The sequence below is a fragment of the Nycticebus coucang genome, chromosome 18 (assembly GCF_027406575.1).
Source record: "Nycticebus coucang isolate mNycCou1 chromosome 18, mNycCou1.pri, whole genome shotgun sequence".
Taxonomy (NCBI): Eukaryota; Metazoa; Chordata; class Mammalia; order Primates; family Lorisidae; genus Nycticebus; species Nycticebus coucang.
In genome coordinates, this window is record NC_069797.1 from 53,989,858 (window position 1) to 54,005,304 (window position 15,447).

Consider the following 15,447-nt stretch of genomic DNA (forward strand, 5'->3'; position numbering starts at 1 on the left):
TTATCTTCATGAAGCTTATTTTATCCCAAATCTTAATAATTGATATTTATGATCTCGAAGGATTAGTTAGAATAGTTTCTCTAATGGATTGGAGTCTTTTGCTAGGATTTGAGTAATTCATATCTGACCTCATTAGCATTTTTAAAACATACATCCTATGAACTCACAAATAGAACAGATATGAGAGTGCTCAAACTATCACATCGTTGCTTCCAACTTTTCTTTCCTGCAACTTTTTTTTTTTTTGGTTGTTGAGACAGAGTCCCACCCTATGCCCCCGAGCAAAGTGCAGTTGGCATGGTAGCTTACTGCAACCTCAGGCTCAGGCAACTTTTATAGAACATCTCTTTTCTGTGAGTTTGGACAATGTAGCACTGAGGAACAGCGTATGGTGCATTCCTGATCAAGACGCATCTGAGATGTTTAGACACAGTTCTTTTTCCCCAACAACTTAGAACCTAGGAGATCTTACAGATCCAGCTCAGCTGTTCTTGAGTCATCTACAACAGAACATCAAATAGTTGATGGGCTGCCAAGTTCCTTCACAGAAAGTGTTCCACAGCAAACCCACCCACTTTTAGTAAAATTTCAGTTTAGCTAGATTTGGAAGGTTAACTCACCTGTTTAGTTAGTGTCTGTGTGAGGATTGGAACCAAATATTGTAGTGCTCCCTTGGCATAAAACTTGCTAGTGTGCTCAGGGGGCCGTCCTTGTTCTGCTGCCTAAGGAGAAACATAAAGCAAATTCTAGGTAAAAGCAAGTGAGCTATAATACTCAAGGCATCCAACAAGAGCTGGCCAGGAGTGTGTAACAGAAACATACAAAGGCAAATGATAACATTCAATGTGATCTTTGGAGATGCTCCTTTTTTGATCTATTTTAATGAGATTCTTTTAGACCATATATATATGTATCATCTACCTTAAACGACCAAGGTGACCTTAAGTATATTTTTTTTCACAAGTTCAACTGATATTACTAACCTAAATGTTCTTTGGATCAAGAGATTCACCAAATTTACATAAGGATGCCAAAAATAAGACTGTGTTTTCTGAAATGCATAAAAACAAAACAGGTTGGAAACAAAGCTCAAATTCAAAGATTCTAAGTGAAAAACTATCCCTTTCCCAATATGATTCCTTCATCCAAGTTAGTTAACTATCAATTATAAACCCCAGGCTTGCAATAGGACTTCCAAAGGGAAATAAATTCAGCATCAGGTGTCACCTTAGTAAAATGACAGCCTGCTGCCCCCTTGTGTTCACAGTACGGTCAGTATTTACAATAAATCATGCTGGCCTGATAAACAAAAAGATCTGTCTCCTTCATGAGAGGCTTTGCTTAGCAGAAACAAAAATCAAAATCTCTACAAATAGAGATGCCCTCTAAGCCAAGTCAGAATAAAGCTTTTCCAGAAACAATACTATATAACCACAAATGAGTTATATCCCAAAGCCTAGACAGAATAGCTTTCCCCATATACTGATGCTTTCCCCAGCTTACCTCTGAGGCTTCAATGGCCAAATCCATTTCCTCATCACAAACATTGGACCAGAATTCTATCCCTTGCAGGGCTACTTCATCAATGTCACTTTTCATTGCTTCAATTGTGATCTTAAGAAAAAAAAATGACACCTCAGACAGACTCTATTTAAGTATTGATTCAAGAAAGACCCCTCCCTTCTTTAACCAGACTTTAGAATTTCAAAAATATACATATAAAAGCTAAGTCTATAATGAAAGATAAAAATAGGTAACAGATTTTTTCTTTTTCTTTTTGAGACAAAGTCACACTGTGTTGCCCTGTGTAGAGTGCCATGGCATCATAGCGCACAGCAACCTCAAACTCCTGGATTTGAGCAGTCCTCTTGCCTTAGTCTCATGAGCAGTAGCTGGGACTACAGGTGCTGGCCACAATGCTCATATAATTTTTTTATTTTTAGTAGAAACAGAGTCTTGCTCTTGCTCAGGCTGATCTTGAACTTCTGAGCTCAAGCAATCCACTCCCAGAGTTGCTTAACTTCCCAGAGTTATAAAATTACAGGTGTGAGCCACTGGCATCCAGCCTAGAGAAAAGATTTTGAAGATATACTCTCTCCATACATGCACAGATAGTACCAGTTTTCTTGGCACACCAGTGATGAATCTAACACGATACTCAGACTCAAGAAATTTCCTTGATTTCATAATATTAAGTAAAAAATAACAGACCAAACAGCAACTAAGAATGATGGGCTCTGTGGTTAGCTATAAACTCAAATCACATAAAAGAAAAATACTTACTGCAAAAAGAGCAGGACCCATATATGTCTCCATATACTGATAATATAAGGACATTATCTTCACCAGATTCTGTAAAGCAGCCACTCGTACCTTTTATGAAGAGCAGATTAAATAGTTTACTAAAATAATAATGCAATCTGTCAAAAGTACAATCACTCAAATGGGAAAACAGCAGCTTAAAGGATTAATCAAAGTACACATAGATTGTTATTTCCCAATATTTTAAAGTCTTTGTCAGAGTTATCACTTGCTAGGAAAGATGTAAGACAGCTTTTTCATATGATCTCACACTTACCCTTGTATCTGGACACTGTGTGGCTTCACAGACCACCTGCATAATAAAGTGCCTTTCAGACTGCAGGAAAAACAAAGATAATTAGGAGATCCAAACTATACATGTAAAGAATTCTCTCGAAAAACCTTACACCCGCAAGGCCTCACACAACCCTGGTACAACTGAGTAACTTTCCCTTGAAATAATAACAATATCACAAAGCATATAAAGAGTTTGCCCTCAGTGTCTATTGTATGACCTGCCCTCTAAGGAGGTCCCTAATCTTTTAATCTCCAAAATGGCCTTCACTAACAAGACTTCAGAGAGAAAGACAAGAAAATGTAGGTCACAAGGTTTAAATAAAAAATGGCTGATTAAAAGAAAAACAAAAACCTACATATAGGAAAATCAGTTTCTTCGTATTTAAAATGTGAGAGAATTCACAACATCTGTATTATTTCAGAGACCAAATTTGTTTTCTGAAGTGGCAAATCCACATCAAATGTGGTAAGAAAAAGGAGAACAGAGTAATAACCTTTATTTGCTACCCTACTAAATCTTCCAAAATCCAAAAGGAAAACCCTGCTGTCCTAATCAATTAGATTTGCTCTGGCTTCTGAGGCCTTCGTAATATACAGCCAGAAATGGCAAAAAGCCTTGCTAAGGTGTCAACAAACATATATACAAAAATGTTTTCAAGCTGTAAAACCCAGCAATTCCATCTGTGGGTTTATATCCAAAAGAATTAAAAGCAAAGCCTCAAAGAGATGTTTGTGTATCTATGTTCACAGTAGCATTCTTCACAACAGGCCAAAGGTAGAAGCAACCCAAATGTCCATCCAAGGATAACTTGGTAAGCAAAATGTGGTATATATTCTGAAATGGAATATTATTCAGCCTTAAAAAGTTTCTGACACATGCTACAACATGGATGAACCTCGAGGACATTATGCCAAATGAAACAAGCCAGTTACAAAAAGACAAATACTGTACGAGTCCATTTATAAGGTATTTAAAGTAGTTAAACTGATAAAAACAGAAAGTGTAATGGTGGTTGCCAGTGACTGAGGAAACAGTGACTGAGGGAAACAGGGAGTTGTTGTTCAATGGGTAGTTTCAGTTTTGCAAAATGAAATAGATTTGGAGATTGGTTCCACAGCAATGTGAATATATTTAACTATAGATTGAAAAACAACTGAAATGGTAAACTTTATATCTATTTTATCACACTAATAAACTGTTTTTCTTTCTTTCTTTTTTCTAGAGACAGTCTTACTTTGTTTCCCTCGGTAGAGTACCGTGGTGCCACAGCTCACGGCAACCTCTGGCTCTTGGGCTTAGCTGATTCTCTTGCCTCAGCCTCCCGAGTAGCTGGGACTACAGGCACTGGCCACAACGTCCAGCTATTTTTTGGTTACAGTCTGGATTCAAACCTGCCAACCCTTGGTATATATGGGGCTGGTGTCCTACCCACTGAGCCACAGGTGCCGCCCAATGAACTTTTTCAAAAGCACCCTCCTAAGGAGTATAACTGCTATAATTTTTTTAAATCCCCAAGCATTCCCACACTTTGGACTGCAAAAGGAAAAACCTAAGCTTAGAAACACTTTAGATTACATTATTCCCAAGAGCATGAAGGATGGCAAACACCTACTCCATGGCCTTATCTCACACAACACAAATCTCCACTAAAATGGAAATGAATGCTTTTAAATAAGATGTTACTTTCTAAATCATAAAATTAAAAAAGAAAACACATAATTTCATTTAACTCTTTCATTTCACACATCCTGAACTTACCTTTTTGTCAAAAAGACTTACCTCTTTATCAAAGTTTGCTTTGGTGAACTCCAATGAGTTCAGGAGTGCATTAGTAGCAGCTAGCTTCACATTATTACTAGGCTCTTCTTTTCTCATCCCCTGGATTATGGCAGTCAGAATCTCATTGGATTTATCCTGTAGCTGCTCTGGGTCCTAAGACAAGAAGAGAAGTTAACATACAGTTGACCTTCTTATTCCCTTAATAATACAGTACATGAACTATTTATGTAGTATCTATATTCAACTAGGTATTGCAAGAAAAGATTTAAAGCATACGGAAAGATGTTAGGTTATACACAAACAGTACATCATTTTATACAAGGGACTTGAGCATCTAAGGTTCTTGGTCTCTAAGGGGAATCCTAGAACCAATACCAAGGAAAGGCTTTAACAATGATCACTAGATTGGCCAGACTAGAGTACAGTGGCTAACTCCTGGGCTCCAGTGATCCTCTTGCCTTAGCCTCTTGAGTAGGAGGCGTTGAGCTAATCAGCAGTACTTTTAAAATCACATATAAGGATCAGCACCCATAGCACAGTGGTTACAGCACCAGCCACATACACCAAGGCTTGTGGTTCGAACCCAACCCGAGTCAGCTGAACAACGACAACTGCAACAAGAAAAAAATAACCTGGTGTTTTGGCGGGCACCTGTAGTCCCAGTTACATGGGAGGCTGAGGCAAGAGAATCACTTAAGCCCAAGAATGAGGTTGCTGTGAGCTGTGACACCACGGCACTCTACCCAGGGCGACAGCTTGAGGCTCTGTCTCAAGACAATTAAAATGAAATAAAATCCACATGTAAGTATCATGACTTTGTGATTTTTTTTAAATCTCACTTTGTCACCCTGAGTGCCATGGCCCCATCACAGCTTACAGCAACCTCAGACTCTTGGGCTTGAGCAATCTTCTTGCCTTAGCCTCCTAAGTAGCTGGGATACAGGTGCCTGCCACCACATCTGTAGTCCCCTTGTATTTTTAGTGGAAAGGGGGGCCCACTCTTGCTCAGGCTAGTCTCAAACTCCCAAGCTTAAGCAATCCATCTGCCTCCACCTCGAAGAGTGCTAGGATTATAGATGTGGCCTTTGTGATCTTTTCCCACACATTTCCATTTACGGACAGCACTATAAACCATCTGCAAGATATCCCCTCATATTGGCAGTCCAAAACTGAATGAAAACAAGTTAAACCCATCAACTTCATCTTTGTCTTCTCTGCGTGACACTGGGTATGAAGTAATATTGGCTTCCCCACCACCCCCTTTTGTGGCCTTTTCCAGGCAATCTGTACCAAATGAAGTAAAGCTTTAGCACATTAGAGGGCCAAGGATCTCAAATACATCTAAGATATCTAAGTCCAAATCTAGCCCTGGGGTTCTTTGCTCCATGAAATCCACATATCAAAACGGACATCAAGAGTAGTAACCTCACCAGCAACAACAGTCTTAGGAGGGCTGTGTTGTGGCTAAACCAATCACCATCAAGAGTAGGCAAAACTTCCTATGATGCAATAAATGAAAAAGCACCACAATATTCCTAGTACAGGAGGAATTTTTTTTTTTGAAATAGAGTCTCACTATGCCTCCCTCCATAGAGGGCTGTGGCAGCACAGCTCACAGCAACCTCAAACTCTTAGACTTAAGCGATTCTCTTGCCTCAGCCTCCCAAGTAGCTGGGACTACAGGCACTTACCACAATGCCTGGCTATTTTTTTGTTGTAATTGTCATTGTTGTCTGTCAGGGCCAGGCTGGGTCCCAACCCACCAGCTACCATGTATGTGGCTGGCACCCTGCCGACTGAGCTACAAGCACTGAGCCAGTACAGGAGGATTTTAAAAAAAAAAAAAAGGTCGGAGGTGATGTAAATGCGAACATCCTCTTTTTTTTAAAGAGACAGCCAACTCCTGGGCTTAGGCTTTCTCTTGCCTGAGCCTCCTGAGTAGCTGGGAGGCTACAATGCCCAGCTATTTTTGTTGTTATTGTTGCAGTTTGGCCAGGGCCGGGTTCAAACCCACAACCCTCGGTATATGGGGCCGGCGCCCTACTCACTGAGCCACAGGCACCGCCCAGAGAACATCCTCATTTTAAAAGTCTAGAATCTAAGCTTCCCCAATCACAGATTTCTGCTGAATTTATTGCACTCAAACTCCCTCATTTTAAGAAATAATTAGCAATGAAATGACCAAGATCTAAATTAACAAATAAAGCGGTCCTACTATCAAAACAGCCTGCAATAGGTTGAGTTTTCTTTGTGACTCAACAAAATAATCTTTTTTTTTTTTTTTTGTAGAGACAGAGTTTTACTTTATTGGCCTCAGTAGAGTGCCGTGGCATTACAGCTCACAGCAACCTCCAACTCCTGGGCTTAGGTGATTCTCTTGCCTCAGCCTCCCCAGTAGCTGGGACTATAGGCACCTGCCACAACGTCCAGCTATTTTTTGGTTGCAGTTATCATTGTTGTTTAGCAGGCCCGGGCAGGGCTTTAACCCGCCAGCTCTGGTGTATGTGCCTGGTGCCCTAGTTGCTGAGCCACAGGCGCCAAGCCTTTTTTCTTTTTCTTTCTTTTTTTTTTTTTTAAGACAGAATCTCATCAAGTTGCCCTCAGTAGAGTGCCATGGCATCATAGGTCATAGGAGCCTCAAACTCTTGGGCTTAAGTGATTCTCTTGCCTCAGCCTCCCAAGTAGCTGGGACTACAGGCGCCCGCCACAACACCCAGCTATTTTTTTGGTTTTGGTTATCATTGCTGTTTGGCAGGCCCAGGCTGGATTTGAACCTGCCAGCTCCAGTGTACGTGGCTGGCGTCCTAGCTGCTGAGCTATAGGTGCTGAGCCACGACTAAATAATCTTAATACTATGCATGTCCCACCTAGAGATTCAGAGATATATAAACCAGATGTGTCAGGAAGCACTTACTATATCTTGGCAAATGTAACCGATAGCTTCCAGCGTTGACTCTTTCATGTGCTCTGTGCTGGTGGGGTTTGTGACATTGGCCACCAACTGAGGAATGAGTTCTGGCCATTGGTTTACTGGGATCTCTGCACAAGCAATACCAGCCACACATTGTGAGGCAGAACTAGGCCGGTAAGTTTCTGTGCCCAAAGTCTGTAAAACCTGCAAAAAGACAAAAGATATCAATTCCTAATACTATTTATTGACAACATTATGCTCACCAACATACCTCTTAGATCAGTCCTCTGAATTATTTTCTGACACAGAGAAGTAGAAAAGGCTGTCAAAAAAATAAAATAAAATAAAATCCTAGCCTCAGTACCATCACCAGTACAATCAACATTGCCCTAAAACCTTGAAACAAAACCAAACGTTTTGGCAACTGCTTCCAAAAGGAATTCTCTAAAACCACTTCACCTCAACATCCAACACAAAGTAGGAAAAACTAGTAGTGTAGAAGGGGAGGTAGCATTAAAAAGCAAAAGAAGAGAGATCAGGACCAAATTCATCATCCAGGCTCATTGCTGGTGATATGCTCACCACCTTTTTTGGAGATAGAAGTGTGAGATGCTACTATGAAGCTAAATTATAGCTTTCACATGAAGACTATAACCCAACTATAGCACAAGACTATGGGGAAAGGGCCAAGGAAGGGGAAGGGAGGGGGGAGGTTTTGGTGGAGGGAGGGTAATGGGTGGGGCCACATCTATGGTGCATCTTAGAATGGATACAGGCAATTGCACTAATGTACACAGCTATGATTTAACAATAAAAAAAGAAAAATAAATAAATAAAAAAAATCTGAAAAAACAAACAAACAAACAAAAAAAGAAGTGTGAGACGTTAGAATGAGGTTAACTCTGGGCCATTCAGGTGGTTCTGATTCATTGGCAGATCACTGTCTCCAGGGGTCCTCAAACTGTGGCCCATGGGCCACAGGAGGTGGTGTGATTGTATTTGTTCCTGTTTTTGTTTTTTTTTTTTTTTACTTCAAAATAAGATATATGCAGTGTGCACAGGAATTTGTTCATAGTTTTTTTTATTAAACTATATAGTCCAGCCCTCCAACGGTCTGAGGGACAGTGAACTGGCCTCCTGTTTAAAAAGTTTGAGGACCCCTAGAATCCAGGAAGAGATCGCCTCACTCAACGAAATATGAAACAAACCTTTTTCTTTCTGGTCACTAACAACCCAGCACTCTGGGTGACTTATTTAGAAAGGCTTTGTCAAGTAACAACATTACTAAATACAGAAACAGTTACTGATGTCATCAGCACCTAAGAACTAATCCTTATATAACTTCCAATCTGAAAGTTTGCCCAAGAATCAAAGAACTATTCTTTCTACCATCACCAGGTACCCAAAACTAACTAGATATGTCAATTAAAAGGAGATCCACGTGTCATTAAAGACGTCTTATTTGAAAGGGTAATCACACAAGCATTTATGTAAAAAGGGTAAAGGCACAGGTGCAATAAAGGACTAAGCCACAATTGACCCAGAGTTAATCATTACCATGATCAGCTAATTCAGTCAATGAACTCACTAAGAATCACCAGTCCACTCAAAGGCAAACAGTTAACTGTTCCTGGCATGAACAGAAGACAAAGAATAGCTGCCAGATATTCAGGCCAGCTCTGCTGACTGGGTCGGGTCACTTGGTATACTGCTTTGTAGCTAACAGCTAATAATGAACTCCCCATATTCCCCCCCTTATATGGTATATCATCATCCCAACAGCTCTGCCCACTAACAAATAGTTCTAATCAATTTTAAATAAATATTTTGCTCCCAAAGACTAGCAAAGCCAGAAGAGACTTAAAGCAAAACTGTATGTCAAAATCATGAGGTAATGAAGGGGGAAAAATGAGGTAAATTGTCTAAAATGTCAGAGGCCAAATGAGTATTAACCCAAGTCTGACTAAAGTTCCAGGATGCCTTTATACCATAGTACCTTGTCTCCTAGTACACATGTGGCACATACTGAATCCCGTTCTATCTCTACCTTTTCTCCTTTAAGTTGCTTTTGGAAAACCTTTAATACTACTTAAGCAAGCTGAATTATAGGCTACAGATGAGCAACTCCTAAGTACTGAAAGTCTTTTGGTTAAATTAGGGGTAACCCTAATAGTAACATTCAATTATCAGAAATAAAAGGATAAGAAACTAGCTCGCAATTGTGCCCCAATATCCAGATTTCAAAAAGGAAATGACCACCAACATTAAGAGTATTAATTTATCAGATGTGCCATGAAAGGGCTAAAGGCCAAGGTACTGCTAGCTTTATTTACGCACAAGGGCTCAACATTTTGGTGTTACAAATGATGTGCCAAAAAAATAAGTCAATTACAGTTCCAATTACATATTATTTCATTTACTATTTACTACCATGTAATTTGAAGATGAGAAATTGAATGAGCCCTACAAGCAATCAGGATTTCCAGTAATGGAGTACACTTCCATTTATGTACCTTGGCGGGGACATAAATTACACAAGCCAAGGTGAATAGAAATGGCAAATGACTTTACATATTCAAAAAAAGATTCAAAATTAAATTGTTTTTAACAAACTATTTCCCTGTCATGGGTATTTCCATTCAAGACTTGAGATGGAAGGAGGTACACAAGTAAAAAGAGAAGTTGCTGTCTTAAGGGGGACTAATTTACCTAATGCTGCTACCTAGAACCAGGAAATAGCAAATATGATGTGCAAAACCGTGACACGCACAAGTACAGATTTAGGAAGTCCCTACTGGTTCCCCCTCACAGTGATAACTATATAGGTGTTCAACTTATTTCCCTTTGTATGTTATCCATAAAACAGACCACTAAAGAAGTAAATTTTTTAAAAAAGCATACCTGTCCACATATTCTGAATCTTTTGCTTCAGCTAGGATTATGGAATTCCAAGTTAACAAGAACTCCATAATTCAAAATTTACCATCCCATTCTTTAAATGCCTTGGAGGAGAAAAAACAGGTGTTTTCTAAAGAAAGGTTTTCACAATTTGCTAAGTAGATAAAAGCACCATTAATGTCATACTCCCATTTCACACACTCTTTGGACTTGAAGGGCCTAAAAGATCATTTAATTCTCTTGGCACAATATGACAAGCCTAAACCACCAAAGAATGAGATTTATCTACAATGTAAGTTCAACAAGAATTAGGTGCTGGTTGACTGTGAAAGAATCACTTGAGAGGACAGTTTGAAAAACATCCCTGAGCCTCACTCCAGGCCTACCAATCAGAATCTCTGAAGAGCTTAATACATGTTAACAAACTCCCTAAGTGACTGTGACATACAACACCAATCTGTAAATCTGTACACTAGTACAATTCACCAAAGAGATTTTTACAAATTATGGCATAGTTTAATTGTAGTTTAATTAAAAGTTTTCCAAACAGTTGCAGCCTACCTTATTCATCTAAAAAGAATTTCAATTCATTAATGAGAACGGACAAGCTGAACTGAGATTTAAATCAAAGACAATTTTTATCTTCAGGTGAAGTTTAGGTCCCAGAAACCTATCACACTGTCAGTTCTACCCTGTGCAAATGATAAAAGAACTGAAGTTTCTTGTTTTCTAGGCAATATAAAAAAAACAAGAGATGAAAGTTACTTACATAGTTCTTGACTTCCCGTCGAGCATTAGCATCAATAGCAAGCCATCTCTGCTGATACTGTGCCTTGATATCTGGATCTTTAGATGTCAAAGAGTTCTTGATTTGTAGGCCCGCTGCAACTCGGGCAACCTGACTATTTCCTGGATTTGCCAGCACTCTGGACAGTTCCACAAGGAAAGTGGGCTGTAAAGAGAAGATGCATTTGCAAATAAAAATTTCTTGGGAATTTCAACTGAAGATAGCTTATGGACTAAACCACTGGGGAGGAACCTATTTTTTTTCGGACATACCATAAATGCCTAAGGAAACTGCAAAATACCTATTTTAAGATTTCTAAGAAAACATTACTTGGCATCATTACTTCTCATCTACTTGGAAGAGAAGTCATCTATCTTCTCATGCAGTCTAGCACTTAAGAAGGAGTTACAGATTTTCCTATGAAGAACATTCCCAGGGCCCAAATCACACCCTCTGAACTACAGTAAGTTTGATAATCTGATAATGGGATTCTTCTATGCACAATGAACTGTACCATGAACCTAGAACAATGACTGATACTTGATAAATATTTGTTGAATGACTACGTTATGACAGGGTAGAAGTAAAACTGTGTCTCTAAATTTCAGAAGTCTGGGTCCAAAAAGAATGATACTCGAGGTAGCTTTTTTCACATGCAAATAGGTAATCTGTTATATGATACGGAAAATACTTATACATAAGCCTAAGGAGCCTAGCCTTCCATATTTTAGTTGTGAGTGTCCAGCAAAAGGAAAACAAGGAATAAAACAGATTTAAGGAAAAGTGATTAACAAGTATTTAAAACTAGAAAAAAAATGAAAGGACAAAAATGTCAAGGCAAATTGTTCAAGGAAAATGATTTTCTATTTAATAGTCACGCACTTGCTCCTATATATACCTGAACTTGAGTTGTCCACTAAACATTATGGATCCCTGAAAAACATACTCTTCTCTAACCATACTACACAGGTCCCTGTTTAAAAATTTTAACACATACACCCCTTTCCCTCCATCAAAAACCTTGTCCAAACCACAAACTTAGCAAGAAAAGCCAAAAGCAGACACATTTTCTTACTGCTAACAAGTTTTGCAATCTCAGCAGGAGCTAGTTCTTAAAAGCTTTATTAATTATGTACAATAAAAGAATTTTAGTAATGTTAAAAATAAGATTAAAAGTTTCTTGCTAATTAGCAAAAGCAGAAACAGGAACAATACCCTAAACAGAATTATCAGTCCATACTCGCAGAAAAAATATTTTCTAGGTAAAGTATGAAAAGGTTAGTAGTAAAGAACAGTACATATAAGGATAGAAAAATTATTCGAGCCAGTTTGTATAAAATAAGCCTATCACTTTGTTGATATTTTGCCTATATACACAAAAGAACACATATAGTTACAGTGTTATTCAGGCTTATTATCTATCACCTTTTAAAAGATGTTAAGTGTCATTCACCTATCCCAATCCCAACAGGAGATGGACACCAGAGAGACACGACTGGTACTCGGGGTGTTTCAAGCAATCCATCCCACATTTTTATATAAAGGTCTAGTCTCCGATGGATTTATCTCCATTTTTTCCTGTACCCCTTAAATTCGAAAGAAAAACGAGAAACTTTCCTCTGTGATTCCATCAGGAAATAGGCCCGATCTCAAAGACGAGCCTCAGTCTGCTGTCTGGGTGCAGATCCCTAGTGCTTAGATCTCTATTTATCGAGGTGAAAGAAAAAAAAAATCCAGGAGAGGAATAGCCGGGCAGGAAAGGGAAAAATATTAGTGAATATGGTTTAAGAGGCAGTCTGGTGCCAGGCCTGGCCATAAGCACCGACCAAGGGAGATAGGAAAAGGCAGAACTCTGGGAAGTAGGTGGAGAGAGCCACAGGGGCCACGGAACAGGAAGAAGAAACTAGCCCGGGTCAGACAGGGCGAGCAGCCGGGGACAGAGCTTCCACATGGCCCCTAGGCCCGGCTTCCCCCACCCCCACCCTTGCTGAACACGCAGCGCCGCGCAACCAAACTTCCCTTCCCTCCCTCTTTCTCCCTCCCGCGACACCGCAGGCCTCAGGCCGCGCGGCGATTGGGCGGCGGTCAGTCCAGCGCACCGCGCCATTGGCCAGCCGCCGGGCCCAGGGCGGGACACACCCACCGGCTTCCCGATGGCGGGGTTAGGTTGGACGGGGGAGGGGGAGGGGGACGGGATGGGGCGGGGTGGGTTCCCGAGGCCTGGGCCTCCGGGAGGGCGGGAAGGCCCCGCACGCAGGGGATGGGGAAGCGGCGGGATGGGCGCGGCGGAGTGGCACGCACCAGGTTCTCTACGGCCGCACGCTCCAGGAACTTCTGCGCCGCTTCCAGCTCCAGCCGATCTGGGGGGAAGGAAAGTGGGAAAGGGAGCAGGGTCAGAGGGTCCGGGGCTTCCCCTCCCCCACCTCCAATCACCTCAGCCCGACCCCCGGCCCCCACGTCCTACCGGGAGACACAGTCTTCTCGAGGATGGTGATCAGCTCCATGGCGGAGGTGGCGGTGGCGACTCCTCCTAAGACGATGGTCCGGCCTTTCGGGCGGCGGCTCAAACTGGGGATGGGGGTTGGGGGTCGGGTGGGAAGGGAGGGTGGGGTGGGGGGCGGGGGTCACCACAAGCCCATTCACTGGCTCCCTCTGGGCAGTCGCTCCAGCTCCCCTTCCTCCCCTCTTTCCTTCCTTTCTCCCTCCTAATGTGCTGCTGGCGGCGCGGCAGCTGCTCCTCTGGCGGCGGGGGAGGGACCCCGGGGGCAGCTCAGAGCGCGGCTGGTGCTCGGGTGGCGGAGGGAGAAAGAAGGAAGGGAGGCAGTAAGTGAACGGCGGCTCGCAGGGAGGGAGAGAGAGGGAGGGAGGAAGGCGGAGGGATATTCGGGCCGGGCCTCTCGGCGGCGGCACCGCGCTCCACGGCGATTGGCTGTTTTCCTGGCCACGCGGAATCCCCAATTGGCCCGACGGCCAGTGTTAAGGGCCGTCCCGCGACCATTCGCCCGCTAGTTTCAAGGCCTGGGTTGGCTAGGCGGGCAGCGGAATGGGACACGAGGATTGGCCGAGGGGCGGGAGGTTGGGGGTGAGGCAGGAGAGAGAGCCAGCCGCTGATTGGGTTGGCCTGGTGAAGGTCTGAAGCTCAGACCGGCCTAGCGCTATAGAAGGTGGACCCAAGGCGAGACTTGAAGTCCGTGTGATTGGCTGGGATTCTAGACGTTGATAGGATAGGATGCCCGGGAGAACTGGGTAGAGGAGTTCGCGGTCCGGGTGCTGAAAGGCGGGAGGCTCCCTGCCGCGTTAGGAGCAGGTCGCGGGGAACGATGGGACGCCCCCGGGAAGGGGCGGAGCTGTGTTCGACCGCTGGGTCTGCGGTTGGGTAAGCGCCGTCACTCCGAGGGGCGTGTTGAGTTGGAGTTTTCGCGGGCCTGAGCGGGGGAGGTGGGGGACCGTTAAAGTCTTGCACCGCTGGGACTACTTGATACTGCGCTCTCGGCTGGGAAACACCTTGAAGACCTTGTGGTTCAACTTCCAAGGTGCAGATGTGGAAATTGAAGCCCAGAGAGGGTATGGAACTTGTTCAAGGTCGCACAGCTGGTTAGTGACTGGGCTCAAGCGCTCCTGACTGCCCTTGGCTCTAGACGTGGCTTCCCCTCCAAGGATCCCCTTAGGCCTATTTATAAGGTTTGAGATCTGTGTTGTTATAAGGTCTAACTTAGGAGTGAACTAAGGGATTCCTCATCTGAGACCCCCCAATACCAGGTAGTTGACAGAAGAACTATTTCACCCTTCAAAGTTGCCCCTATAAAGGCAAAACATTGAACCAGAAAGAATATGTGTACAGGCATAAAGGATTGTGGTTCTTGACCTGTTTTATTTATTTTAGTAAACTGGGCTTAGTAGCTCATGACTGTAATACCACCAGTTGATGTTTGTTTGTTTATTTGAGATAGTCTGGCTCTGTCGCCATTGGCTGAGTGCCATAGCTCTTGACCTGTTTGAAATCTGAACCCTGGAAGACGCTCATGACAGCCTTTTCTTACCAAAATGCATGTAAAGAAATCGTGTATACAATTTCTCAACTACCCCTGACACTGGTACATGGGCTCCAGGTTAAGAATTTCCTGAATTGGGGCGGCGCCTGTGGCTCAGTCGGTAGGGCACCGGCCCCATATACCGAGGGTGGCGGGTTCAAACCCGGCCCCGGCCAAACTGCAACCAAAAAATAGCCGGGCGTTGTGGCGGGCGCCTGTAGTCCCAGCTACTCAGGAGGCTGAGGCAAGAGAATCGCTTAAGCCCAGGAGTTGGAGGTTGCTGTGAGCTGTGTGAGGCCACGGCACTCTACCGAGGGCCACAAAGTGAGACTCTGTCTCTACAAAAAAAGAAAAAAAAAATTTTCCTGAATTGTTATATTTTCTTCTTGTGGACCTAGAGTTAATTGGATGTAGCTGCTTTGTAGAGCTCTTTATCATATAG

The 15,447-nt window shown here is 42.6% G+C and overlaps 1 protein-coding gene across 1 annotated transcript in view; it reads right to left on the reverse strand.

Moving 5' to 3' along the window:
• Positions 1–13,985, reverse strand: part of KPNB1 (karyopherin subunit beta 1) — a 35,744-nt gene extending 21,759 nt beyond the window's left edge. The window contains exons 1-9 of the mRNA XM_053568474.1: positions 13,439–13,985; positions 13,276–13,334; positions 10,957–11,139; positions 7,293–7,493; positions 4,379–4,531; positions 2,579–2,638; positions 2,284–2,373; positions 1,504–1,614; positions 621–722 (exon numbers count right to left, since the gene is read on the reverse strand). Of these exons, the coding sequence (XP_053424449.1) occupies positions 621–722; positions 1,504–1,614; positions 2,284–2,373; positions 2,579–2,638; positions 4,379–4,531; positions 7,293–7,493; positions 10,957–11,139; positions 13,276–13,334; positions 13,439–13,478 (999 nt within the window). The 5' untranslated portion in view covers positions 13,479–13,985. The remainder of the gene's footprint in view (positions 1–620; positions 723–1,503; positions 1,615–2,283; positions 2,374–2,578; positions 2,639–4,378; positions 4,532–7,292; positions 7,494–10,956; positions 11,140–13,275; positions 13,335–13,438) is intronic.
• Positions 13,986–15,447: the final 1,462 nt, after the last annotated feature.